The sequence below is a fragment of the Leptidea sinapis genome, chromosome 2, assembly GCF_905404315.1.
Source record: "Leptidea sinapis chromosome 2, ilLepSina1.1, whole genome shotgun sequence".
Taxonomy (NCBI): Eukaryota; Metazoa; Arthropoda; class Insecta; order Lepidoptera; family Pieridae; genus Leptidea; species Leptidea sinapis.
Window position 1 is genome coordinate 3,008,330 of NC_066266.1, and position 27,040 is coordinate 3,035,369.

The following is a 27,040-nucleotide window of genomic DNA, read 5'->3' on the forward strand; positions in this document are numbered from 1 at the left end:
GTTATGTACTTTTATTTAACGCTCCGACGATAAAGGATAATTTCGTCATAAAACCTACACACACATTGAAGAAATTCAAAGGTTATATGTGATGTTGATCAAATCTCTGGCTCAAATGGGCTTGAAAACAGGGCGTTTTCACGCGAAAAGGGCACACAATAGACGCCGAGTATCAGAAAAAAGTGTGAGTAGGTACTTAAATACTCGATACAAAATAAGTTATTATCTTCTCGCGTTGAGAGTTTTTTTGCCAAACTAACGACTGTCCGGCGAACTTTTACAGACGTTCTTGTGAATAAGGTTCCAGCCCTATTCCAATGCGAGGCTTTATAGTTTATTTACTTTATTTATGCTTGCACACGACTGTTTGGTGTGTAGAAGGAGATTCCACTATTGTGCTCATCTTGCCGGAATGTAAAGGAAGGAAGTTTTCTGTCATTCATTAAAGGTTTGAAACAAATTCAACATGATAGTTTAAAAACAAATATGTCATTATGTTTTGTAGATAGCTAATTTAACTGTGCATTCGTCTTACTTATTGAGTGTGCAATGTTGTTCTTATTATAGACGGAGCGTGTTTTATACCCGTTCAATAATGTTGTATTTGTTGTTAATCTGCACAAGTAATCTTGAACTACTTCCCGAGCTTGGGGCACGTGCTACAATAGAGAATGGTGTCCAGTTCAAGCTCAAGCTATAGCAGCTATCGAAAGCTTCGTCAAATTGAATTGAAATACATAGACAAGCCTGCTTATCACCGAAGCAACGCTTATCGAATAAGTACATTAAATATTCTCTTATTTTGAATATATTACAACAAAAAGTGAATAAGTTTTATATTTGTGTTGTAAAATACAGATTAAACTAGATGCTGTGGCTTTCATAAACCTAAAAATTACCTTCAACTGCAAAATATAGTATTCAGCATACCGGTTTTTGCTGTTGTTATCAACAAATTTACCTAAATTATTTTCTTTTACGTGCTACCGCTGATAGTCTGTATTCAAGATCATATCATTTCTTTCACTGAAAACGTAATATCACATAATATCAGGATATGGCAGTGAATACGTATTGCGCCCAAAAATTCCAACACATGGAAAGAATAAACGAAACAAAAACGCAACACGGAATGGCTTATGTATCTATCGTTACTTCGGAACGCAACAAAAGCACTGCTATTTTACTGTGAAAAAAAATGTGGGGGCAGTACTGCTTGCATAGTTAGTTCCAGCGCTACTAAACTGATAGCTTTTGAAAGCATAGCGCTTACAATGGTATGTCTACTTTATATCTAATATAATTTAAAATCCGCGCGCTATCGCCTTCGAAGTAGTCGAGCTCGTCTGAAACTCGTTCGCGATCTGTTCAATGAATATTGCGCAGTCTATCGTGGATTGAGTTATCGTATCTATATTACTTGTTAACTTATGTAGCTGTTTGATGTTCTACCAGCACTGCGTTCATTCGTCACTCATATGGGTATTCCTTATATTTTCATTATGTCAAGCCGATCGGAGATGACTTGTTCATAATATATTATAATTCGAGCCGCTCTTCTTATATGAGGCAAATTGAGGGAGCTGATACACAAAAGCCATCGATAAAAGAAAACAGAACAATTAGTTAAAATACATCCATCCACAAACTACAAGGCTGTGGAATGAGCTTCCTTGTGCGGTGTTTCCGGGACGATACGACATGGGTGCCTTAAAAAAGTGCGTAAACCTTCCTTAAAGGCCGGCAATGCTCTTGTGATTCCTCTGGTGTTTCCAAGAAAATATGGGCAGCAGTGATCACTTAACACTAGGTGACGTACGCTCGTTTTCCTCCTTTTCCATTACAAAAAAATCTTTTGATAAAAACAAACTTTGCCTTATTGAGTTTACATGAATGACTTTATAAGGAATGTAATAATTCAACATTTAAAATTTGTTACATCTAAACTTAAATCGTTCAGCCGTTTTGTACATAAAAGCTGGTATACCTACATGCGTATTCAAATACGTTGATTATACTCGCACTGTGCTATTAATGCTTTTTTTAATTTTTTTCTTTTATGAAAAGGAATGATACGAGCAGAATGTTGACCTCTGTGTTATTATTTCGCTATAGATTGTTATTCTTGGGTTTAGCCGTACAGTATATTGCTGATAATGAATCTAACTTAACACAGGCTATATATGCTTAACTTGGGGCAAGATAATTTGTGTAAAAAGTGTGTCAATATTATATTATATTATTACAAAGCAAATATTATATAACTTTATATTCCTGTGGGTTAAAGTTTGCGAAGAGAATACGCGCAGAAAGCTAAAACGAATAACATTTAAAAGGAATTACAAATTAATAAATTTAATTCAATGATTTGTTTATTTTTTCCGTTATTACTTAAAATACCAAACAAATATATACTTAAGGATTGAGGAAGTCAATTTTCTCTGCTATTTTTGATTAGTAAAACAACTTCGCTATTGGTGTATGTTAATTTTTTTTTAATTTGTGGCCGAATAGCCTTAAAGATTGTTTAAATTTATGAACACTTTTGAAATACAATTAGTTGTTAGTTTTAAATTGCTATATTAACCTCCTCCATCCTGACTTGCACTAAATAACTTATAAAGTTTTACAGTGAATAAAGATTTACTTGAGTTTGAATTTAACCAATATAAAAAAAGACTGGATGGGAAATATGCTTATTATTTTAGTAAAATTTTACAGTGAATAATGATTTTTTGAATTTGATTTTTACCAATTTAAAGCAAGACTCGGTGGGAAAATACTTTTTATGGTGCTCCTCATACCAGTACGAGTTTGTACAGTACAAACAGTGCGTTAGTTTGAACTGCATCTGGCCGGTTTTTAATATTAATACTTTTTTTTCTTAATTTTTGTTACTAACAACTTTTTTTAACAAATGTATTCTCTGTTGTTTCAGGATGTGATCCACACTATCAGCACACCCCACGGGCAGGTGCAACGGATTGTAGTCTTTAAGAAGAACGGCGTACAGGCGATGGTTGAATATCCTTTTCAAAGAGTTTATAATTAATACCTATCAACGTTTAAGTTCTGAATTTGATATAATTTTATTATAGCTATCTTATTTATTTTGCTGGAATGCGAAGTTTAGAAGTGGGCGATTACTCATATCAGATGTTTGTTTATTGTTAATTTAATTGGACTAAATAGCTCTCAAATAATGATCGCTAAATATTTAATGCTTATTAATTTCAATTAAGCAAACATATTTAAAGGAAGGGTTCATACTTCATATTATTTACCTACATATAATGATAATCATTAGGAATGCCTAGATATAAATTATTCCTTGTATGTTATGTCCTAAAAAGTAGAGGGCATATCGAAACCTCCGTTCCAAAGTATAAGAAGCCTGAAATTCAGTATGATTGAGATAAATCAAATCAAAATCACTTTGTTCAAGTAGGTCATGGAAATGACTCTTATGAATATTGAATCCTCCGCCGCTACTTCGTAAAGGATTGATCTAATGAGAAGAAGTAGCAAGAAACTCATTGCCACTCTTTTAAATCAATATTTAGATTTTCATCCTTTTACAAATCATTTCAATTACAATATAATATGTAAAGTGAACAAACATACTCAAACGTCAAATAGTCAATGCCTTACTCGAGTAAGTCAAGAAAGTAAATGTAAATAAATACAAAACGAAAGTTATTGAGTACAGTAGCTGCATCATCCACATACACCGTAAATAAATAATGGTATTATGTGAGCATTTTATAAGGGATTATTTATATATATATATAATAACTTTTAAGAATCTGAAGCCGAGCCTCCGGCAACAGGATCATCCTGCCACCACGAACACATAAACGACAACCCACATTACCAAAGAGAAACAAGTCGATAAGTGAAACTGTATTCACTTGAGTTGTTATTTCCAATATTTCTTCATGAGTCTAGGATATTTTCCATTCATTCAGTAACAACTCGAGTTGTTTTTTTAATTTTGTTTGAGGACCCCTTTGTTACTTTTTGTAACTGAGTTATCGATATATTGCTCAACATTATGTTAAAATTTCCGAAAACAATTAAAATTAAATCAAAATGCAACTATTTTCTGATGTATGTTTGATCGAAATGCCTCAATTGTTTTAGTATGTTATGGTATAGGGGCTCCTGTTTTCACATTTAAACCACTTACTGGGGGGGGTCTTTTTTGCGTGCAGTGAGTGGCCAGTTACTCGAACCAGCCCTTCCAGATGTTCGCACACTTCTAGAAGAATTATTTTATTATTGCCTACACAAATGGATTATATGACGATATTATAATTTATTAATTACTTAAATGTCATTGTAACTAACATTATCAATGCGAATGTGTTTGTTTTTTCGCTTTCACACTTTAACTACTCAACTAATCCTTATTATATTTTGTTTACACGATGTTAGTAGTAAAGAAGAGGAGGTGATGTACTTACACATCATCAAAATTGTATAATAAATATAAGAAACTGGGATTACACTGTTCTTTTTTATAGAACACACGCAATTGGTATTGGTTATAAGGCGGCAAGAGAGATAAGAGACGATACAAAAGATCATTCACCTTAAACGAGACTGGAGCCGATAAAGTATTCTTTATAATTTTTTTATTATTTGTCTTTATGTCTCGTTCTCTCATTAATAATTCGACGGTCATGTCGGATACCAGCGAACTCGACAACATTCATCATATACCCATTTCTCAGATAGAGTTGTAGATAATGAACCTCGCATTTGCTACGGTCTAAATGCCTTGTTGAAACCAATGTTCCTTGTCGGGGTCGTATAAATAAATACTCGGAAACTGTATTGAATCTATGGTATATTAATTGTCTTTATCAAATATGAATTGACTGGGCACTTTCCTGGCTAAACTGTAGACGTGGCTTAACTTCCCTGCAGTGTATCATGTCGGCATCTAGTCGGGGTCACCGTTAATAGCTCGTGCACCATTTGAAAGAGTTGTCAGGGATTCAGTGTTCCGAGTGTTCAGAGCTGTTTGATGTTATTGCTGCCGCCGAATTCCACCTCCGTACGACATGTCACAAATAAGAATATAGTTACCACCATCTGGATATCTTGCGTGCGGTTTTCAATGCAACTTTCTTCCACGTTTACTGTACGTGTTTACTGTACGCGTAACTTAGAAATAACCTAGCGTGTCAAAGGCTGTGTGTTAAAGGCTGGCAACGCTCCTGTTTTACCTCTGGTGTTGCAAGAGAATCTGGGTGGCGGTGATCACTTTGCATCAGGTGCCCCGTTCATCCAGGAGGATGGAAGAGGACTTACATACAAAAAAAAATTGCTCTGTAAAAGCCCTTTAATTTCACTGTTCCAATATGTCGCTCAAACTCACTCTACTTTTACCTACTGCTCTCGTACTGCTTACTACTCACTCTCGTCTCTCTATAATTTATCATTTTTTAATTTTTGTTCTGCCGAGTTTTAATCCTTTAAAAGTATTCTATTTAAATGTGTAACACTCGCGTTAAACAAAGGAAATACTACTCGAAGCACATGCAGCTAGACTGTGAGGCTACAAAAGTATATCTACCCGAAGTCCCCGGGCATCCTGCGCCTTTTTAAGGAGATAGGATTTCTTTATTTTCTAAAATTTCAGTACAACTCTCAACTGCGCATTAGAAGACTTGATTTATTATTGTTTCTATGTTTACCCTCTATTTCATCACCTCTGCAAACAGCCGAGACCAAAAGACTGTCTTTATTACTTAATGCACAGTAACAAGGTGTTACGAATTCTATACAGCCACAAATATAATAATAAACCTACTTAAGTCGTTCAGTTCAAAGTTATACGTGTAACTGTTAGTTGCATAATCTGTGAATGATTTTGTTAGTATAACGAGGGTGTAAACCTCTCACAAGTGTACTAAAATATCAGAACCGTATGTGTATCAACGCGGTAAGCGGGCGCGATGCCGGTTATAGCGGTGGGCTGAGCTATTAGCGGTGATTTTATAAGTATACGTACTCATTGTAACTCCGTTCAATTGTTGTTTATATTTTTGTGAAAACCTTTGTTTTTAAAATAGAGCCATCGGCCATGTTACGTTAAACATTAATAGAATGAATCACACCTATATTAAATACTGTTTTGCCATTTTCTTAGTATCATTTGATTATCGTTATAGCAGTCGTCAAAACATAGGCGAGCGTTTTAACGTGATTATTTGAAGTTTTATTTAGTCATATTTTTGCTTCAATTATTTTCTGTAAAAATGTAGATAGACATGCGTTTCAACATGTGAAATTTAGAAAGTTACCTTCAACGATATCTGAACGTTACCTTGAACGAAGGATGTCTGTAATTATTGTCATTATTAATGTGTGTCGTATAATATGTAATGAGTATCATCCATGTTATGCACACCCGGTAATATTTAGAAAATGGATCAAATTATCGCTCTCAATGGTACCCCGCCTGCTAGACTACTACGACTCATATTCTTAACAGTAAAAGGTGTACATAAATAAACACTCTTAATGTTGATAGTGGCTTTTTATAATAATATACGAATCCCATTTTTCACGGGATACCGACGTACGACTTACGACTCTAGCTGAACCACTAAAGGTAGGGTTTCCCCTGTAGCTCGGTGAGTTTTGAAGGTGTGATGAAAAGTACTCAGCGAGATATGTTTCTTCAGACGATGAGAAAATAGGTTTGGAATGAGGTCGAGCATTGTTTGTGGTTTTTGTATGTGGCTGTAATTCGTGAAATGTGTAGTGTGAATCTTTTTAGTTCATTATAGTAATATGAAGAAGAATTACTCTACGATGTTAATCTAATTAGCGATAAGTACTGCTATTATTGAAAGCTTTTGAAATCCCGGGTCGCGAATATTATTAATTATTTTTTATTACACTGCAAGTGTACAAATATTTTTATTATACTGTACTAAAAGTACATTTTGTTTATCGGAATGCTTATTGCGAATTGCTTTTATTTAATTTAATAAGTTACAGAATTGAGTTATACGTACTTTTTTTTCGTAAATTTTCTTGCACTTTGATCTTTTCATATACACGTTTTATCTTCTCGATTCGTGAACACTCCCCTAATGTTAAACATTTATTGAAAAATAAATTTTAGTTTGATAATTGTGTTAAATACATAGATTCATACATACACATGGAGCTAGTACAAAGCGTATAAAAACATGTGATCCACCTAGTCAATTCGCGGGCAAAAGTACGAGTGTAAATACGTAAAAATTATTTCTGTTTGATCTAAATCCAATAGAATATAGTGAGGTTCTCAAGTTTACTTATCCGAACACTATTTGCATACGGCGGTAATAACTGTGACGTTGATGTGGGTAGACGGAAATTTGTGGGAATTTTTATATACGGTCTTCCAGAGCGTTAAGATGTGAGCCAAATTCATTTTAGTTATCTTTACTGGGATCGAGGGACTCCTTATCATTTCCACGATTGTGAATGAGCGTCCCTTCAATAAATATGGTAGGGATTCTACAAAATTTTGTTCAAGTCTGATTTAAGTTGATTCTTGCAGTTCCTGAAACTTACTGAAAATTGGCCATGCTAAGAGTACCGTCGTCAGTAAGATCATTGGCACGAAAGAGATGCAACTGGAAGAAGAGGTCGTGGTTACCAAACCCTCTGTCTGTATGAACTTGAATAGAAATGATTAGAAGACAACTTTGTCCTATTTGTCCAGTTCTATCTTTACCGCAATTTGATCTGTGTATCTTTCGCAATTCTTGCCAAGTTTCATAGTTATGAGTCATCTGCTTGATTTACTTGCGACATAATCGGTTTCATTACTTACGCCCATTCGTCGCCCAAAAGCTGTAAGTCGACCCAAATTTATATTTTTTAAATAATGTTATTATTTTTGATATTACAGTGATACTTGTTTTAGTTTGCTGAGCTATTCCTTTATGTGCACTTCCAAAAATAACAATTATCGAATAACTAGAATTAGATTGATTAATTAGATTGTTGGTTAGAGCACTGGCACGGAACGCCAGAGGTCGTGGGTTCGAGTCCCGCATCGTTCATAAAATTTTGTTTTTCAAATTTTATTTGTGCGCAATTATTTCCTTAGTTTTTAGTGCATATTATTTCTATTGTTTTTTAATAGTGTTTCTGATGTCGGTTGTTTTTATTATTTAAATACCTAATTTACATTAGTTCTCTTCGAAGCCCTCTAGGGATTAATAAACGTCATAAGATAATTATTATGACATATTTTTGACAATAAACCCTTTCAAAAAAGTTTGCAAAAGACAATGATTCGCTTTTTTGGATACCCACTGGAGCATTTACGATGTGCATTTAAGCAATAGGCCAGCATAAATACACGAATATAAACTCTGAAACTATAGCATAAAGTTGAGAATAGTTCGTAACGAGTCAGTTTAACGACGGTAGTCGTAAAATTGGAGCTGTTTGTAAAATAAAATGTCGGTAATGGTTCGAGTGTCGGCGTTTTATATGAGAGTTTATATCTTAATTAATTAACTCGGGTTTATGTGATTAATTATTTTAACTTAATAGGTGTTATTATCATGTTACGATACTAAAATAGGAGGGTAATTGAATCGAATTTAAAAGATTAAGCAGTTCGGTTCCTAGTAGATAGAATTAAGAAAAGGAGTGCATTGAACGCGTGTAGTAGTAGCGTGTGTAGCAGTAATGTGTAAACATTATTGTGTTTCGGTATGAATGGCGCCATACCTAGTGAAATTATTGGGCAAATGATTCTTAACAGCTTATGTCTCAAGGTGACGAGCGCAATTGTAGTGCCGCTCAGAATTTTTGGGTATTTCCTGTGCGGCACTGCATTGAAATGGGCAGGGCGTATCAATTACCACTACCTCGTTCCTTATTCTTATTAATAAATAAGTCTTTTTGCAGCATACTGTATTGTCACTGTTATGGGAGTATTATCTGCTTAACATTAGGTGGATCACTTGCATTAGAAATTGGTGAATGTGAACATTTTAATAATGGATATCATTTTGTATGTATACCCAGTATAGTCTCAATTAAATACGCAATTCAACAATTCAGTTAGGAAACTAAGATGGCGCGAGGTTAATAAATGCCCATTGGTCAGGTGATAATCACAACATATTCCAATTCGAATTTTGAAATTCAAATGCTTTTATTCAAACAGGATTTTGAATCATTCGTTGAACGTCAAAAACTACCACCCATTCCAAAATTTGTACGTCAGACCTGAGAAGAACGGTTGAAGCTCAGCGGTTTTAATTTATATAGCCTGAGGGCGGTCGCTCCATTCCTAATCTGTGGTATCTTAAGTAAGGTAAAAGTCTTTTATCTACACCCGTGCTTTAAATCCTCTATTAAAGATTCTGAAACAGTTAGCTTATTGCCAACATTATAACACTCAATGTTCTAATAACCATTACATCATCCAAACACTCCTAATATTTTTTTCAATTCCTTTATGGTCAAAGAGTTTTAACAGACAGCCACATTCTTATTGCTCGATGCGTGGTACCTGTATGAATTTCAAAAAAAGAACATTTTCGTTTACGCGCGTTCCACACTACCAGAACGTCGCGCGCCGTAAAAAAAGTACGTTATTCGAATCCCCGCCATTTTTCTTTGATATTTTTATTGTTTTGTTTACAAAAATTGTTCATTTTAAACACTGCAAAAGAACATAATATTCAACTGAATTTTAATTATTGCACTAAACAAAATGATAATTACCACTAAAATAAATAATTATTTCATTAATTCTTAGTTTATTTGTATATAATCAGGTAATGGATGATATAAGGTTACTACTAGGACTGGCGGTTTTAATGTTAGCAGTAAGCTAACTGTTTCAGAATCTTTGAGAGGATTCATATTCTGGGTGTAGATAAAGTCTTGTATGCAACTGTTGATAATTAGGCATTAAAACACTCGTGTGATACTATTATCACACTCGGCTGCGCCTCGTGAGATAAATCCACATTCGTGTTTTAATACCCCTCATTACACAACAGTTGCATAAATAACTATTACTATTCCTTTAAATTTTGTAACATATTTGTTTTGTAGCTTTTCTGCGATCATGTTGTAAAAGCAAATACATTGCCCGATAAATGTCTTACTAACTCGTCTTAACCGAGTAGTAGGCATAACAAGTTTATGTTTGTTCCTGGTGTTAACATTATGATTATGACTGTTTCTAGTAAATTCGCTAATATATTGCGAGGTAAAGACGTTAACAATTGTTATAGGCAATTGTGGATGTAATTTTAGATCTATGTTCCTGTATTTATATGGGCATCTATATCTAGGGCTGTTATGAGTTATAAGACTTACAATATACTAGCGTATAGACGAACAAAGCGTGAAAAAGAGAAGAACATCCCGAGTATCTAGAGCAAGATAGAAAAGGAAAGCGAATCTATTGTACTGTAAACAATTTTCAAAATAAAATTGGTCATTATCAGGCTGTCAGGTCATCTATACGCTAGGTGTTATTTATCTATGGTTATAAGTTTGACTGTCGACGTCCAAAGGAGGGAATTCTTTGAATTCAAATTCAAAAATATTTGATCGATTGGGTCAAATATGTTCAAAGTACGGGTTCTAACGATTCTTTTAATAAACTATGCAAAATAATGCAAAAGAATTCTAGAGCGTTATTTATATATAATATCTAGTATGATATAAAAGAAGAAACCGTGATTCGTCTTGGTAAAAATACTTCATAAAATGAAAATGTTTAAATATTATATTATTTGAATAATAATTATAAAAGTTAGATAAATCACAGTTGCTGAAATATTTACGTGATAATGTGTTAGTGTGTGTTGAATGTGGCGCGAAGATGAATGGCCTAGATAATGTATTGAGATTAGTGATAATGAAGGATCGACCGAGCGTGCGCACCGCACTTGTTAAATATACGATTTTTCACAAATAGTTTGATTAATGGTCGGGTGTACGGGACGCGGGCTTTCCAACTAGTGTCGTGCAATGGAGCTATCGATAAAATTAAATTAATGTTATTTTTATCTAATAAAATAATTTAAACTTGATTATTTAATTGATGCGGGAAAACTTATTTGAAAGCATGTTATCGATGCTTATATAATAATTGATATACTTCAGCGATAAATTAATATCGCCTCATTTTTTCTCGCAGTCTTAAGCTAAGCACAGCTAAGTTATTTTCTATGTACTGTTAGTGAGGAGGCAAGGTTCTTTATGTTTTCCTTAAAATTATTTAATTCATTGCGAACTCGATTCATTTCGAGCTCTTTTCCTTTTAACTTGAGTTTAATAATGTGCACTCGAATCGATTTAGTATAACAAACTAACGCAAATAATTATGTTATCTGAATTTAATGACATCAAAAAGAATTTTGGAATTCTCTTTTAGGAATCAATTTTGAGAAAAACATCCCTTTTAGGCCTTTTACCTTTCTGCTTGTTTCAGACATTTGCTATTTTGCTAAGCTGTGCAATGAACACAAAATTGATTCAGTTTTGAGGAATAGTCATTAGAAATACATTCAACATAGATAATGTTCAGAATAAAATATTGATAGGCCCCTAAATTGAAATTTTATTACTCTCAATATTTACTTAAAAACTTTATGTCATAAATATAAATAATTAAATAATAATTAAAATAATATATCTTAAATATAAATAATTCAAAAAATATTAATTTTTCCTTAAGATCCTCTTCTACATACAATAATTTCCCTTTTCATTTATAGAGTAGTTAATTCAATTTTATCGATTACTACGCGGTTTCATCGTCAACGCATTAATTGTGAGTCAAACACTAGTCACGGCTTTATACTTGTTGAATTGTAACGTTAGGTAATACATTATAGAGATGTTTTGAGTTTTTTGTTGATTTAATGAATTTTTTTTTAGTAATATCTACACATTATGTTTTGACACTTTGCTTGCGTTTTTTTTTGATAATTTATTGTAGAATGCTTATTTGCATACTTATTTATCGATTTTGTTTTATAGATCCGTGTCTCAGTTGTTTGTAATAATAGAAGCGTGCATCGACTTTTCGAAAATTAGCTGAATATAAGCAGTTACGCCATGGGTGCACTGCCGCTAAATGACAGTGTACCGCATTAAATAATTTGTTCATAGTAACAAATATTGGGGCAAAATATTTTTTGTAAAAGTGTATATTATTATATGTAGTTTTATATAGTATTGAGTATAATTTTTGCAATATGATTATTACTAAATGTCTGGAAGTGCGCCATCTTGTAAAAAAATTAGAAAGATTTAATTATTCACTTAATTATTTTTTAGATAATATAATTATTTTGAAAATTAATTGATAAGTTGCTAGTTCTTTGGGCAGATGACTATTAATTCTTATTTTTTGTACTTTTATCGTGTTTACTATATATCTTATTATATTTTTACTGTAATTACTTATACAAATTACAAATATCCTTAACTCGTGTACCATACATTTGAGAGTATAGAGTCGGCGACACGCGCGAAGGAAGCTCTGCACGGCTGCGATATTTACTCCGGATGCTGCACGCTCAAGATTGAGTTCGCTAAGGTGAGTCAACCTTTAATTATTTAAAGAAATGTCTATAATCTGAACATATAATCATAACAGTTTGCAAAAAAGTGGTTTAAAAAATCATTAATTTAATTTATCGATACCATCATACAGCACTAGTTTGGAAATAAAAAGGTGCTAGTTTTCGTTTACAATTACGCTCAGATTGACCTAAAGATTTTGTGTCACAAATTTTACTGATTTTCTCTTTAGTGAGTATAGTTAACAATAGGGTGTGAGAGTGCCTTATACTTACTTAAAAGAAGAAGAGTAAGTGAGAGGCGTGTTATTCACAATATTAACAAAGACTCAACAAGCGTCATGACGCTCACAACTGATACTCATTCAACCGGGTAACAAATCATATTAATTTTGAAATTAATGGAAACACACAGGCCACTCCATTTAATCACCCGTGCTGGATTCAGAATAGAAGTCTAAATTAACAACAACGTTTGCCTAAAATATTTAAATAGAAGCAATTTATCTATATTAATGTAATAAGAGGAAAGATTTGTTTGCATTGAATAGACTCCGAAACTACTGAACTGATTTGTAAACTCCTTTTACTGCTGGGAAGCTAGACTATGCCCGGGTGATATAAGCTATATTATATTAAAAAAAAATTGGAGATCCTTTCTAAAACTCCAATAATGTAATGTAAAACCCAAGGTGTAAAAAAATACCTATTTACATCGCTTGCGCTGTTAAAAGTATTGATGATAGAATAAAATAATGTACTACTGACTTTCCAAAAAAATTTACAAAAAATTACGCGACAGCATGCACGCGGACGAAGTTGCTGTGTATCAGCTAGCGTGTTTATAAGCGTCATTTTAAAAAACTCAATTAACACGAAACCGTCAAAGATACAAATGAAGGACATTTAAGGGAAGTGGCAGTAATTAGCGTCTATAACGACGACGTTTAGAGACACGAGAAGGAAAATATACGCACAATTGGGTATTTGACTTATGTTTTTGGCAAACCATTATAAAATTCCAAGATTCCGATAATTGGCTATTTGAGTACCTACATCCCTGCAGTAAAACGTTGCAAGTAAACGTCTATTTTTGCCATTAGTCTGTATTCATTTTTTAAGACCTATATATAGTTATCATCAATGCTCAGAGCTGTACTAGGTCGGAACCGAAGCCGATAGTCAGCCTTTAGGAGCATTATTTAAAAGCTGTGCAAGACATGTGTATCTGATCTGATACACACCAAGGCATGCTCAAACCATTTGACCGCGTGCAGAGCTACTTGCTTGTCGGAATTCAGTACTATGTACACGACTGGATTACTTGCTTTTTAGTTCTATCGATTAGATTGCATGTTGCGCTAGATTCTTTTAAAACCCAAACCAGAAACATTATCTGACGTATAACCAAATTTTGGAACGATCTTCCTTTCGCCGTATTTACTAGGTCGATGAGACCAGAGTACCTTCAATAAAATCCCTGTATTTTTTCTGAAAGACAAGAACAAAAGAAAATAGTACTGTCGTCAGGAATCGGGACACACACTTTCTTGTAACACTAGAGGAATCACTAAACAATTTAATAAACCTTAAATAGCGTGCAATAAACGTAGATCTGAATTCGATATCGGATAACACATTAGTATGTGGCTTGCAAGGCTGGAACAAGAAGCACCGTATTTGCACGTTTTCTTGTTCCTTTTCTTCTCCTCGTACTGCTAATTTTCCAAAGATTTCTATGGAAACCTTTTTCAATGCAAACCATTGCCAAGATGCACTTTTCTCGTCCCAAATACCACAGTGTATGAAAGCGAACGTTTATAACCAGTGTGTGTTGCCAGTGACGATATACGGAACGCAGTCGTGGTCGCTAATTATGTGCCTATGGGGAAGCTCAGGATTCGCTCAGAGGGCAACAGAAAGGGCTATACTTGGAGTTTCCCTGCGATCGAATCATAAGTGAGTAGATCTGTAGGAGAACCAAAGTCATTAACATAGCCAAGATGGTTGCGAAACTGAAGTGGCAGTGGCCAGGACTCAGACCTCGACGGACAGATGGACGTTGGGGCAGTAAATTCCTCGAATAGTGACCACGTATCGAAAGACGTAGTGTTCGTAGGATGAACTCCTCACAAGATGTAGTGACAATCTGATTAAGATCCCCGGAGTAGGTTGGATGATGGCACCGCAGGACCGATCATCATGGCGATCTTTGGGGATGCCTTTATACAGCACTGGACGTCTTCCGGTTGAAATGATGATGATCATGATGATTATATTCGACAAAAACACATTTCCTAACAATTAAATATAAAATTAATTCACGACATCATAAATAATACACGTGTGATAAACTCTGCACTTGAATACAAAAACCTCGTAGCCGGAGGGCCATTGAAAAAGGTTATGCAGTGTAGTGGACGACTGAAGCCATTAAGGCAGCTATTAGATGCAATTTCACGCGAGATAAATAGTCCGAAATGAAATGAGTACGTGCCTCGGTATTGTCGTTCTATTCGTGCGGTGCTTGCTTTTGTTGTTTTGCTGCATGTAGGCGGCTGTTTTGTCTTTTATGCCATAATAGCAGACTCGTTTCAAGTATATTAACCGATTTAAATAAAACACTTTTAAAGCATTAAAACGTTAAAGCATTAAAAGTTACATTTTTATTTTAGTTAGGAATAAATAAAAGTCGCAGAGCGCCAGGTCAGGATTGTATTGCGGATGACTCATTATCTCGACACCTGCCATAGTCTAATATTCAATTGCCCGTTTTGCGGAGTGTACCCATCGGTGGCAGATCACAGCCCTGGTTCGATGCGTCAGTTAAAGCAGCATCTGACTGCAAAAAACGCCGACCATCCCGCGGTGTCAGAGCTCTATGCCTGAAGTACAGTTCAGACAGAAAACTGTTAGGCGAGCTCTGTTTTCGTTGGACGTCAGGAAGTCGAGCGGGCCGGATGGCATTTCTCCAATCGTGCTTAGAACGTGTGCCCCTGAGTTGACGCCGGTGCTAACGCGTTTATTCCGGCACTCTTATTCTAAAGGCGTAGTCCCTGACTGATGGAAGTCAGCCCTTGTCCATCCGATCCAAAAAAAAGGAGACAGTTCGGATCCGGCAAACTACAGGCCTATTGCTATTACCTCCCTGCTCTCCAAAATCATGGAGAGCATAATTAGCCGTCAGCTCTTAGTATATCTAGAGGGTCACCAGTTGATCAACGATCGACAATACGGGTTTCGCCATGGTCGGTCGGCAGGTGATCTTCTGGTATACCTAACACATAGATGGGCAGCGGCTATTGAAAGCAAGGGGGAAGGCCTGGCAGATAGCCTGGATATAGCGAAGGCCTTTGATGGTGTATGGCACAAGGCGCTCCTCTCCAAACTTCCATCATTTGGGCTTCCCGAGAGCTTGTGCAAGTGGACCTCCAGCTTCCTCACTGGGCGCAGCATACAGGTCGTTGTCGAAGGATATTGCTCGAACCCGAAGCCCGTGAATGCTGGAGTGCCCCAAGGCTGTGTGCTGTCTCCCACGCTGTTTCTTCTGCATATCAATGATATGTTGGACACCTCCAACATTCATTGCTATGCAGACGACAGCACTGGTGATGCCGTATACACTGGCCATGCAGGTCTCTCTCGGGAAATCGTCGACGAGTGCCGGGAGAAACTTGTGTCTTCTATCGAGTCCTCTCCCTTTAACCCCCAGAAGACTCAAGTTTGCGCGTTTACCACTAAAAAAACCCCATTTGTCGTATCACCGCTCTTCGGCAACACTTCCACTCCCTAGCCTAGTATCGTAATACTGGGTCTCGAAATCTCGAGCGATTGCCAATTTCGTGGAAGCCAAAGCCAAATTGGCTTCAAAGAAACTGGGCGTCATTTATAGAGCACGGCAATACTTCAAGCTGGCCCACATACTAGCGCTCTACAAAGCGCAGGTCCGGCCACACATGGAGTATTGCTGTCATCTCTGGTCTGGCGCACCCCAGTATCAGCTCGATCCATTTGACCGCGTGCAACGCAGAGCAGCTCGAATTGTCGGGGACACAGTGCTCTGTGAACGGCTGGATCACTTGGCGTTGCGTAGAGACGTCGCTTCATTGTGTGTCTTCTACCGCATTTATCACGGGAAGTGTTCCGAAGAGCTGTTTAACCTGATTCCTGCCGCCGAATTCCACCTTCGCACGACACGCCACAAGTTAGGATATCATCCTCACCATCTGGATGTGTGGCGGTCCTCCACAGTGCGGTTTTCAAGGAGCTTTCTTCCACGTACTACAAAGCTGTGGAATGAGCTTCCTTGTGCGGTGTTTCCAGGACGATACGACATGGGTAAAACCTTCAGAAAAAGCGCGTACACCTTCCTTAAAGGCCGGCAACGCTCCTGTGATTCCTCTGGTGTTGCAAGAGATTGTGGGCGGCGGTGATCACTTAACAACAGGTGACCCGTACGCTCGTTTGTCCTCCTAATCCATAAAAAAAAAATTGTAAATAGAGGCTTACGAGATGGGGCTTCATTAAAAAATGCTAATCGCAGCCTATCGCTTTGTTGTTGAGTAAGCCCACAACGAAAGTCATAATAAATCATTGACCGAAAATTTTCTCGCGTTAGGTTGTCACTTGTTACAAGAGTTTTACATTTGCCGCCAATTCACAAAAACTCATGACAAATGAATGCAATATACTACATTAGGTTACCAAAAAGTTTTCATTAGCAAAACTGGCCAGTTCGAAACATTTTCAGTGTTACCCACGTATGAAGTAACAAACATAAAAAACATACAGACGAATTTGCTGAATGAATAACACGCAATTGCTTTTATTACTAAGTTCCAACTAAAAAAAATTGTCAGTGATATAAAATGTAATGCTGTGTCTAAGGCTTACATAGACTAAAAACCTTGCTGAATTAATAATTATTATACTTAACATCGTTTTTTTACCATGTAATGAACTTATTCTATATGTTTTATATGTTTTTATTAGGCCTAAGTACCCACAAAACAATACCTAAAATCACGATACTGTACTACTAGGATCTACCTACACTGGTTTTTTACATAACTTAATTTACTTGATAGTAAAGAGATTTTGAAATTGAATTAATACAGACGAATTTAAAACATTTTTCTACTTTGGAGTCGGTTAAAAAGTAACGTCGCTCAAATGTCGGTGACAAATTCTCGTACCTACCCGCAATATCCACGCAATAATGTTCGTTGTTCTCGCGCTATTAACTCCCAAAGCAAGGCGGGTATGCCTCGTTAACTTTGAATATTTTTATCACTTCAGACTGTTCGGTATTGTTCTCATTATTTTGGTCTGTGGGACTTTTCATTAAACAGTAATAAAATTTAAATAAAACTCTATATATACTACATCATTTCGGAAACTCTTAGTAATGATGCAATCGGACTGAATGTGCGTCATGTAATACGTATACGAAAAGGTATGTGAACAATCTATTTTTGCGTGTTCTACTAACTTTAAAAACAGGAGGTGGTTCTCAATTCATCTGTAGTTTTTTGTATCTTTGCTACATCATATCTTGATCTTTTATGGATGGACCGATTTGATTTTTTTATTTCCTTAGATCTTTCTGCGGAAAAAACAATTCTCAAAAAATATTCCTAAGAAGTAAGTAAAAAGGGCTCAAGAAACTCTCTTATATAAAATATATTTGTCCACTATAAGTGCACTTAAAATCTGTGTTCTGGTTTGAAGGGTAAGGGTACCGATGTAATTATAGGAACATGATACATACCAGATCGAAAATACTCGAACAGGGTCATCGTGATCGAATAATAACCACAGTCCCAATAGGTTTTCATTGAGGTCAGTTTTCATGCAAAATGGCACATACTAGGCATCGTCGAGCTGCGCAAAATAGCTAACGAATACCTTAGGCATGATAATTGAATACTAATTAAACATTAATTAATGCGAAATACCACTCGCATCGCGTTGACGTCTGGCATTCAACAACCGCGCGTTTCGCGAGGAATGTTTTGCAGTTTTGAATATCTGCAGTTTTCCCGAACCTAGAGGATACTCCCAACAAGACCGGCAAATCATCTCTTGACCCCTGGTGTTGTGGATGTCCATCGGTTGCCTCACCACTACCTATCACTTGAGCCTCTTGCCCGTTTACACCCTGTTATACAAAAAAGAAAAAATAGAACTTGGTAAGACGAGCTGACACGACTATTAAATGTTGAGAGGATTAAAGATATTGTACCGGCTCTTTATACCAACAATAGAAATAAACGGGGTCACTTTAACCCGAATAAGTGGCTCGCCCCGGAGCCACAAATCACAACGCACAATGGGTAATAAGTGGGCCTAAACGACCGCTGTTATGTCGAGTCCGGTTACAAAAATTGATCACCCGTTAACGTGATTTCGGGGTGTTCACTGGCGTGCGGGCGGTGTGATACTCCTGAGGGTTTTTATCAAGATGGAAAGAGTTACCGGGATGCGTGAGAAAATAAAGGCTTTAATAATTTTAATATTGAAGAATTTTGAGAAAGTTTTTTTTTAAATAAGCTTTATGGAAAATTTGGCTTTGACTCATCGTTAGGTACTCATTCATTCAAGGTCTATGTATTATTTTAATATTGAATCTTTGGAAGAAAAAGGAATTTTAAGGGGCTTCATGGAAATCCTAATCGAAACAACTTAACTTGCATCAGCGGGTAATTCGTAGTTGGTTACTCTCTTAGATCACAACACAACAAGACACTGCTTTTAAGTACAAATGGTTATAGTATATAATATTATGGGTTTCAATCAAAAAATTTGGAAAAAAACACGAAATATGGAACATACCACAAATTACTACAAGACATTGCCGTATTTACTCCAGGTGTTTAAATTATTCTTGGTTAATAAGCAGCAATGTAAAACATTTATCCAGTTCAGGTTTGATTCGGACAGTGACAATTGACACACGACTAAGTAGAAAACTGTGCTGACATTGTCTTTAAGTCTGCCATTCTCATATCAGACCACGAATGATTTACAATTACTAACGTTCAATCGAGTCTATGCTGTAAAGTTATTTCTTACAATAATTTTTTTAAATATTGAGTACTGGTAAAAAGGCTACCTAGTACTTAGGCATACATTCCACGGACGTATCGGAAAAGATCCAGTGTGAGGCTCCTTTGCACAGGAAGCCGGCTAGATTATGGGTACCACAACGTCGACTATTTCTGCCATGAACTGTAGTAATGTGTTAACATTACTGTGTTTCGGTCTGAAGGGCTCCGTAGGTAGTGAAATAACAGGGCAAATGAGACTTAACAACTTATGTCTCAAGGTGACGAACGCAATAAATGTAGGGCCGCTCAGAATTTTTGGGTTTTTCAAGAATCCTGAGCGGCACTGCATTGTAATGGGTAGGGCGTATCAATTACCATCAGCTGAATGTCCTGCTGGTCTCGTCCCTTATTTTCATAAAAAAATCTGAATACTAATAAATAATGATATAATAAATACGGATAAAGGCTGGTGGTATTTCTCTCGCAAAAACCGCAGCTCACCCCGACTCGATCAATCAAATTTTGTGTAATTTTCAGCGTTTTTCAAACAATAATACGCGCAAATAAAACGCATCTCACTCTCGGAACATTTGTCATGTTTTAAACTCGACCGTGGAACATTCTAGTCACGATGCAGTTGGCAATATCTCTTCCTGCGAACGTTATAAAAGTACGGGATATTGTGTTACGCGCTCGAGCATATATCATTATATTTATTAGCGCTTTGGCAGGATAGGTTTATTCCCCGTTTAGGTACGGACAAATATCTGATTGCAGTGTGTAACGATACCTAATTTACCGTTTTTTTCTTATAATATTTATTGGTCGCGAAAACATCTGCGTGGGCGCTAAAAAGCAGCAAAATTTATGCAGACATATCTTGTGTGACAATATATTATAGCCTATATGTTGTCCCGACCCTTGGAATCAAATCTACTCAAGAGATGTTGCCCTTTTTCGAGACATACATATACAGACAATCTGGCGAAAATTCTATGAAGTATTTTTTGAACTCTTTATCATTTTTAGAACATCCAGCAAGTATTATTTAAAAGAATTCAATGTACAGCTGTTTCTGTGTTACTATCTTATTATAGCATGAAGCTACATTAAATGAATGCTCGGGTAGAGCTACCTTAATCATACATAATAAATTAATAAAAATCATCTTAATAAGTCATTTATCCATATCCGAAGCGATGCGGAACAACCCGTATGTAACTATGTAACAGTTTCACTCGGTGCCGTAGCCGTTCAATTCACGTAGGTGAGTAGCGTAGGCATTGACACCAATTTGACCCAATCGGCGCCGTAGATCTCGTAGGTGAGAAAGTAGGCATTGGCACCTATTTGTCCCACTCGGCGCCGTAGCCGTACAGATTTCGTAGGTGAGTAAAGTAGGCACTGCCACCTATTTGTCCCACTCGGCGCCGTAGCCGTACAGATTTCGTAGGTGAGTAAAGTAGGCACTGGCACCTATTAGTCCCACTCGGCGCCGAAGCCGTACAGATTTCGTAGGTGAGTAAAGGAGGCACTGGCACCTATTTGTCCCACTCGGCGCCGTAGCCGTACTGATTTCGTAGGTGAGTAAAGTAGCCACTGGCATCTATTTGTCCCACTCGGCGCCGTAGCCGTACAGATTTCGTAGGTGAGTAAAGTAGGCACTGGCACCTATTTGTCCCACTCGGCGCCGTAGCCGTACAGATTTCGTAGGTGAGTAAAGTAGGCACTGGCACCTATTTGTCCCACTCGGCGCCGTAGCCGTACAGATTTCGTAGGTGAGTAAAGTAGGCATTGGCACCTATTTGTCCCACTCGGCGTCGTAGCCGTACAAATTTCGCAGGTGAGTATAGTAGGCACTGGCACCTATTTGTCCCACTCGGCGCCGTAGCCGTACAGATTTCGTAGGTGAGTAAAGTAGGCACTGGCACCTATTTGTCCCACTCGGCGCCGTAGCCGTACAGATTTCGTAGGTGAGTAAAGTAGGCACTGGCATCTATTTGTCCCACTAATATAATATTATACCATTTTATGTGGCTTGCGCAGAAACATACACATAAATAGAAAGCATAAACTATAATACTATCTCTGCGACATCTGGATGTGTGATTTTATACGTTTTTAGGTTCGTGGAACGTTCTTCAAGTTACAATCCAACTGTGTATTGGTGTGTTGGTTCACGGTGGCACATCCTTAGAAAGGCATGTCCACCCAGCTAAATGGGCGGCTCTTTTGTCCTCCTAAAAAAAGATTAGACTGTTACAGAAGTTGACGCATTAAAATAATTGTAGAACGTTGAGCTTATAGAAACATTTCTAGAAATTACTGGTAGAATAGTCCAAATATCGTGATTTTTATTGAGTGTTAATTCTGCTAAGTTTTGTCTTTTATCAATTCGACTCGTGTTTCGCCTCTACACGAGGCATCTTCAGAAGAGGTTGACTCATCAAATTATGGATTTCTGCAAAATAACGCCTATAACTTTTTTGATCGATATCTTAATAAACTTGCTATGCCCACTACTCAGCTAATCTACCACATAATAAAACAGATTAATATCTCTCCAATGCTCTCGCTTACTAATTATTACAATATTCTGTCCATTTAAATTATACTCTGAGTTTGCTTTTATCGTTAGCCTTTTGTTAAGCAGATTTAACAAAGGAGTTTTAAATACTGCGAACACAATCGCTTGCGGTCCGATGGGGAAGGAAGCTTTCGCGACACTTTTCAACGTCTTTCATTGGTCTATTTTTTGCGGTTCTTTACACGCGCTAACGACTGCCTTTGTGATCGTCGAGACTTTTTCAAATTAATGATGATTGTGAATTAAAATTTGTAGATTTATATACAATTTAAATAAACAGCGTATCAAGTGTAAGTGGGTGCTTAAGATAAATATTGATGAGTTATTTCTGCGTAATTCATCTACAACCCGGTTACTTTATCTTGATCGTGACGTCGATGACGTCATATCGTCCCTTTGTTTACGGTATGCAAAACAAGCATCACTAGAATATTATTATTAATAATTAAATAACATTTTTTTTTGTCAGTATTAAAGATTGATGTAAACGTGTTGTGTTGTAATGCTGATTATTATTATTATTATAATGATGAAAAATCAATAAAGGAGTAAGGGTTAAATAAAAAAAGTATTTATATTTCTGGCAGTACTGTTATAGCGACACAACAACAGAGACTATAGAGCTATATATATATAAACAAGAAAAAAACAATAGTACGCAACTACTGATGAAGGTAAGATCCTAAAGAGATTGTAGTGGCACTGTATTGTTATGGACAGGGCGTATCAATTACCATCAGCTGAACGTCCTGCTCGTCTCGTCCCTTATTGTTATAAAAAAAAAACCGAAATTCATGGACGATGCGGTAGGTACACGAACCCGCGTTTCGAGTTCCGTCCCAGGGCACTTAAATTAAATTTTTATATTTAATCCCAGCAGTGAGGGATATCCCTAAAATATAATAAACTATTAAAATTATTATTATTAATTAATTAATATTATCTTGGCCCGTGGGGCCCAGAGGCGCGAAGAATGTTCAAAGTACTATATTCGCGCCTCAATAAGGCTACTGGTAACCCAACCGCTGGCAGCTATCTCGGTCAACGGATCAGCCACTGCCAGTATTCTTGGTACGCTTCCACGTAATGATCGTTTTAATTTTATATAGTCATAGTATTGTTAATATAGTTATAAGATTTGTTTTGTTAAAATAAATTATATTTTTTTTAAGATTGACTTTCAATGATGTTTTTTATTTGTTTATTGCAGCCCGAAAGATTGAACGTGTTCAAGAATGACCAGGACAGCTGGGATTATACAGGTGAGTCTGTTCTATTGTGTTATATTATATTTTGTTAAGATGATTCATACAACTAGATAAGAGTGTGAGACGTAGCTGTCATGCACACATAAGTAATAAGCCCGACTGTATCGAGACGTATCAATTATCTAGGTAAGGTAAATTTGTTTATAATATTATCAATGTACAATCGAAGTCGATCACTGAAACGTAACGTTTCTCTTTTAAAATCTTAAGTAGAAGATTTAAAATTTAAATTGCTGTCTTTGGAACTCACGTCAGTGATATTTTATGACGATACGTCACTTGAACGATTAGCTCAGTTGACAGAGCACTGGTATGGAATGCATGAGGTCGTGGGTCGAGTCCCGCATCGTTCATTAAATTTTGTTTTAAAATTTTATTTGTGTATTAATCCTAGAAGTGAGGGTTACCACTACAAAAACATAACAAATTGTTTAGATACACGTCAGTAGTGAAAATTCCTTAGCAACTTTGTTTATTACCCTTTCAACACTAATTTTCATCCATAAATCTTACAATAATACTCACATTATCACAAATATCATATTATTCTTAAACGGACATTGTAGGCTTTTAATTACTAAAATGAAAAAACTAATTATTTTGATTCAAATTTCAAACACCTAACAAATGCGTGACGGCAAAGAAGTATACAAAGTTTGGTGATTGGCAATAATTTACAAAATTATTATACAAAAAAAAATATCTCATATATTATTAAGTTTCGAGTAATGCTAGACATAGGCTATGTAAACATAGGTTTAACCGAGTATAATAAGTTTTATCCAAGGCCTTTTGGGTGAAGTCTGAAAATTAAATGAATTTCATTTTGTATTCCACGTTTACCGTAGTAGACCTGGTAGGAATAGCGGCCGTTTTCAATAAGGTATCTCTAGTTACGGATGCATAGCTTAATGTCACCGTTTAATGTCAAGATCTTATCTATCCATAGTTATGTCCAATATAGTTATAGTCCAATACTTTATGTCGATAGGTTATTGAAATGTAACTAAGCGTAAAATTATAGATTCATCTACCTCTAGTAAGTAAAACTAAGGATAGATAAGTTATTGAAAACGGCCTTAGATGTATACGGTTAAACGGCGAATACAAAATGAAATTGATTTAATTTTCGGACTTTACCCAAAGCGCTTGGAAAATACTTGTTATGCCCAGGTGAAACTCAGTTTACTCAACCTTCTAGCATTACCCGTAACATACTCGTACATACTAGGAGGACACTAGCCCAAATTATGTAAATGTCTGTTTTAAATAATGTAAATAAATATATTTTCATTTTCATATAAACATCAATCTTCCTGGTAGACAGTAATAAGCTTAGTTTTCCCCTTGCTGGAAATGTAATACATAATTAATGATTTTTCTCATTTTCACTTGTTTCTTCCTCGTTACATTATGTTTCGTTACTCTTGCCTTATTCACTTCACTATTAATAATTGACGATGACACTGCCCAGTGGTAAGTGACCCAGACAACTGTGCACGAAGTCCCGAGTTCGAATCCCGGTAGGTATACACGTTGATTGTATTGCTTATGTTGAAAACTGCTTGATATTGCTTAAGTGTGACATAATATTGATTAAATATATATATATATATATATATATATATATATATATGTAATATGTTACGGGTACAGATTGCAATAATTTAATTTGTATACGTTTTGGTGATCGACTTAGGGTTCATAATTTGTTTTATAATTATTTTAATCTAGAGTGTCGGTATTATTGCTTTAATGAAATTAGCTTAAAATTGTCACGACTATCACGGTAATAAACCTTACTATTCATATTATTTTTATTAATAAATCTAGAACGGAAGCGTTAAAGTAATAATTTCGAATATTTTCATCAAAAACAAAATAAGGTATTGTGTTACCTCTATCATATAAACAGTAACCCATATTATTCATAGTAAAACAATATCTGTCTTATTAATAAACGCGAAGTAAAGTTATTCCAAATTTAAAACTTAAGTTATATTTATTATTTATTTACAAGGCTGCCTAACATTCGGAAAACTTCAAAATTGTATTTGTATTGACAATGTTATCAGTGATATAGTCAACAATTTGTATATTCTTGGTTTTTATTTAGTTTAGTCTTTATCTTATCTTTGTAACTACAGAATTACATGACAGGGAGAAGTAATTTTAAACTTGGAGTAACTTTCCATCGCGTTTATTAATAGGACAGTATATGGTTAGGTTGGATTTAAAATATTTTTGATGATAATTTTATTATGCTAAACTGCATGTTTGTTTTGTTTTGGAATCTACCAGAGCTGTATAGGCTACCCACCTTTATCACAATAGAAACATAAGAATCATACAATTTATACTTAACTTGTACAAAATACTTGTCTGAAATACAATTGGTCTTAAAATTCAACATTCATTGAAAAAAAATAGGCCTAACCACTTGTTATCCCTGTCGATCTAATACCTAGTAAAAGAGATAGCGACATGCAATTCCTTGCAAATTATCAAAATATTTTTTTGAAATGTATTTTAAAGCACAGTAAAACACCAAAATAAATGTTTAATACAAATATTGCGTTCGTTTCTTATTAATATAATTAATAAAAATATATTGTTTTATTTCGTTACGTCATTAAAAGTAAAAAATAAAACAGACGGAAATCACTCGTTGGCAAACCCCATAACGAGAAAAGAAATATAAGAGTATAAGAATAGTAGGCCTTTAAATTATTGTCTTAAAGTTCTTGTACACCGGAACAACCAATGCAAAATTATTCCATATCATGTTAGTGTGATGTCATGTTAGCCCATGTTACTCAGTGGTAATAGACCACGTGAAAGAATATTAAAATGAATAAGCTAGCTTTTGATTTGTTTTCGTTAGAAATACTTTTCTCTTTATAATATTAGTAAAAGATATTAGATATTTGTTGATGACGCAACGAAAAGTAAAATTAATTAATATATCATATATGAATAAGATTAAAATACATTTTACACCTTACTGGCCATTATGTTAGTTCTCTTTCATTGTTACCAAACTATTTGTGGAAAAGCTTAAGCTTTTCCAAAGCGCAACGATAAGAGTTTCTCACGAGCTCTTATCAAATGAAACTGGTTGCGTTCCAAGCTGAGAAAAGTTCAAATATTGGCGGTCTAAAAATCTATCAAGGCTACCTGAATAGAGAAAAATTGTGGTTGAAATTTAATAAAAATCGTACAATGTGTTCAATATTAGTTCAACTCTTACGATGATATTCGCTTTGGGCTTGGATTAAATCAAGATCGACCAATGAAAAGTGTCCACACCGGCCTTAGGGGATTTCAGTCAGGAGTGAAGTATTCCTTGATAGTTGCAAATATAATTGTGTTTTGTAGATCTGTTTGTATCAAAAGATATAGTAAGATTCATGAAAATGATGAGCTATTGTTAACAGGTCGCAGTGAAACTGGACTGTACTGAACTCTTCTCATGCTGCTTTACAAATCATAACCTGTATATTATATTAAAAAGAATCGATATATTAATGTTTTCTACACATCAGAAGTATACAA

The 27,040-nt window shown here is 35.5% G+C and overlaps 1 protein-coding gene across 8 annotated transcripts in view; it reads left to right on the top strand.

Annotated features, from left to right (window-relative positions):
- The window catches only part of LOC126972736 (heterogeneous nuclear ribonucleoprotein L), a 423,515-nt gene that overhangs the window by 298,922 nt on the left and 97,553 nt on the right, over positions 1-27,040 (top strand). For 7 of the 8 annotated variants that reach the window (XM_050819756.1, XM_050819670.1, XM_050819659.1 and 4 more), the window contains exons 3-5: positions 2,939-3,024; positions 12,502-12,598; positions 23,428-23,479. In XM_050819756.1, coding sequence (XP_050675713.1) covers positions 2,939-3,024; positions 12,502-12,598; positions 23,428-23,479 — 235 coding nt within the window. The remainder of the gene's footprint in view (positions 1-2,938; positions 3,025-12,501; positions 12,599-23,427; positions 23,480-27,040) is intronic. The other variant, XM_050819765.1, reaches the window with a different exon arrangement.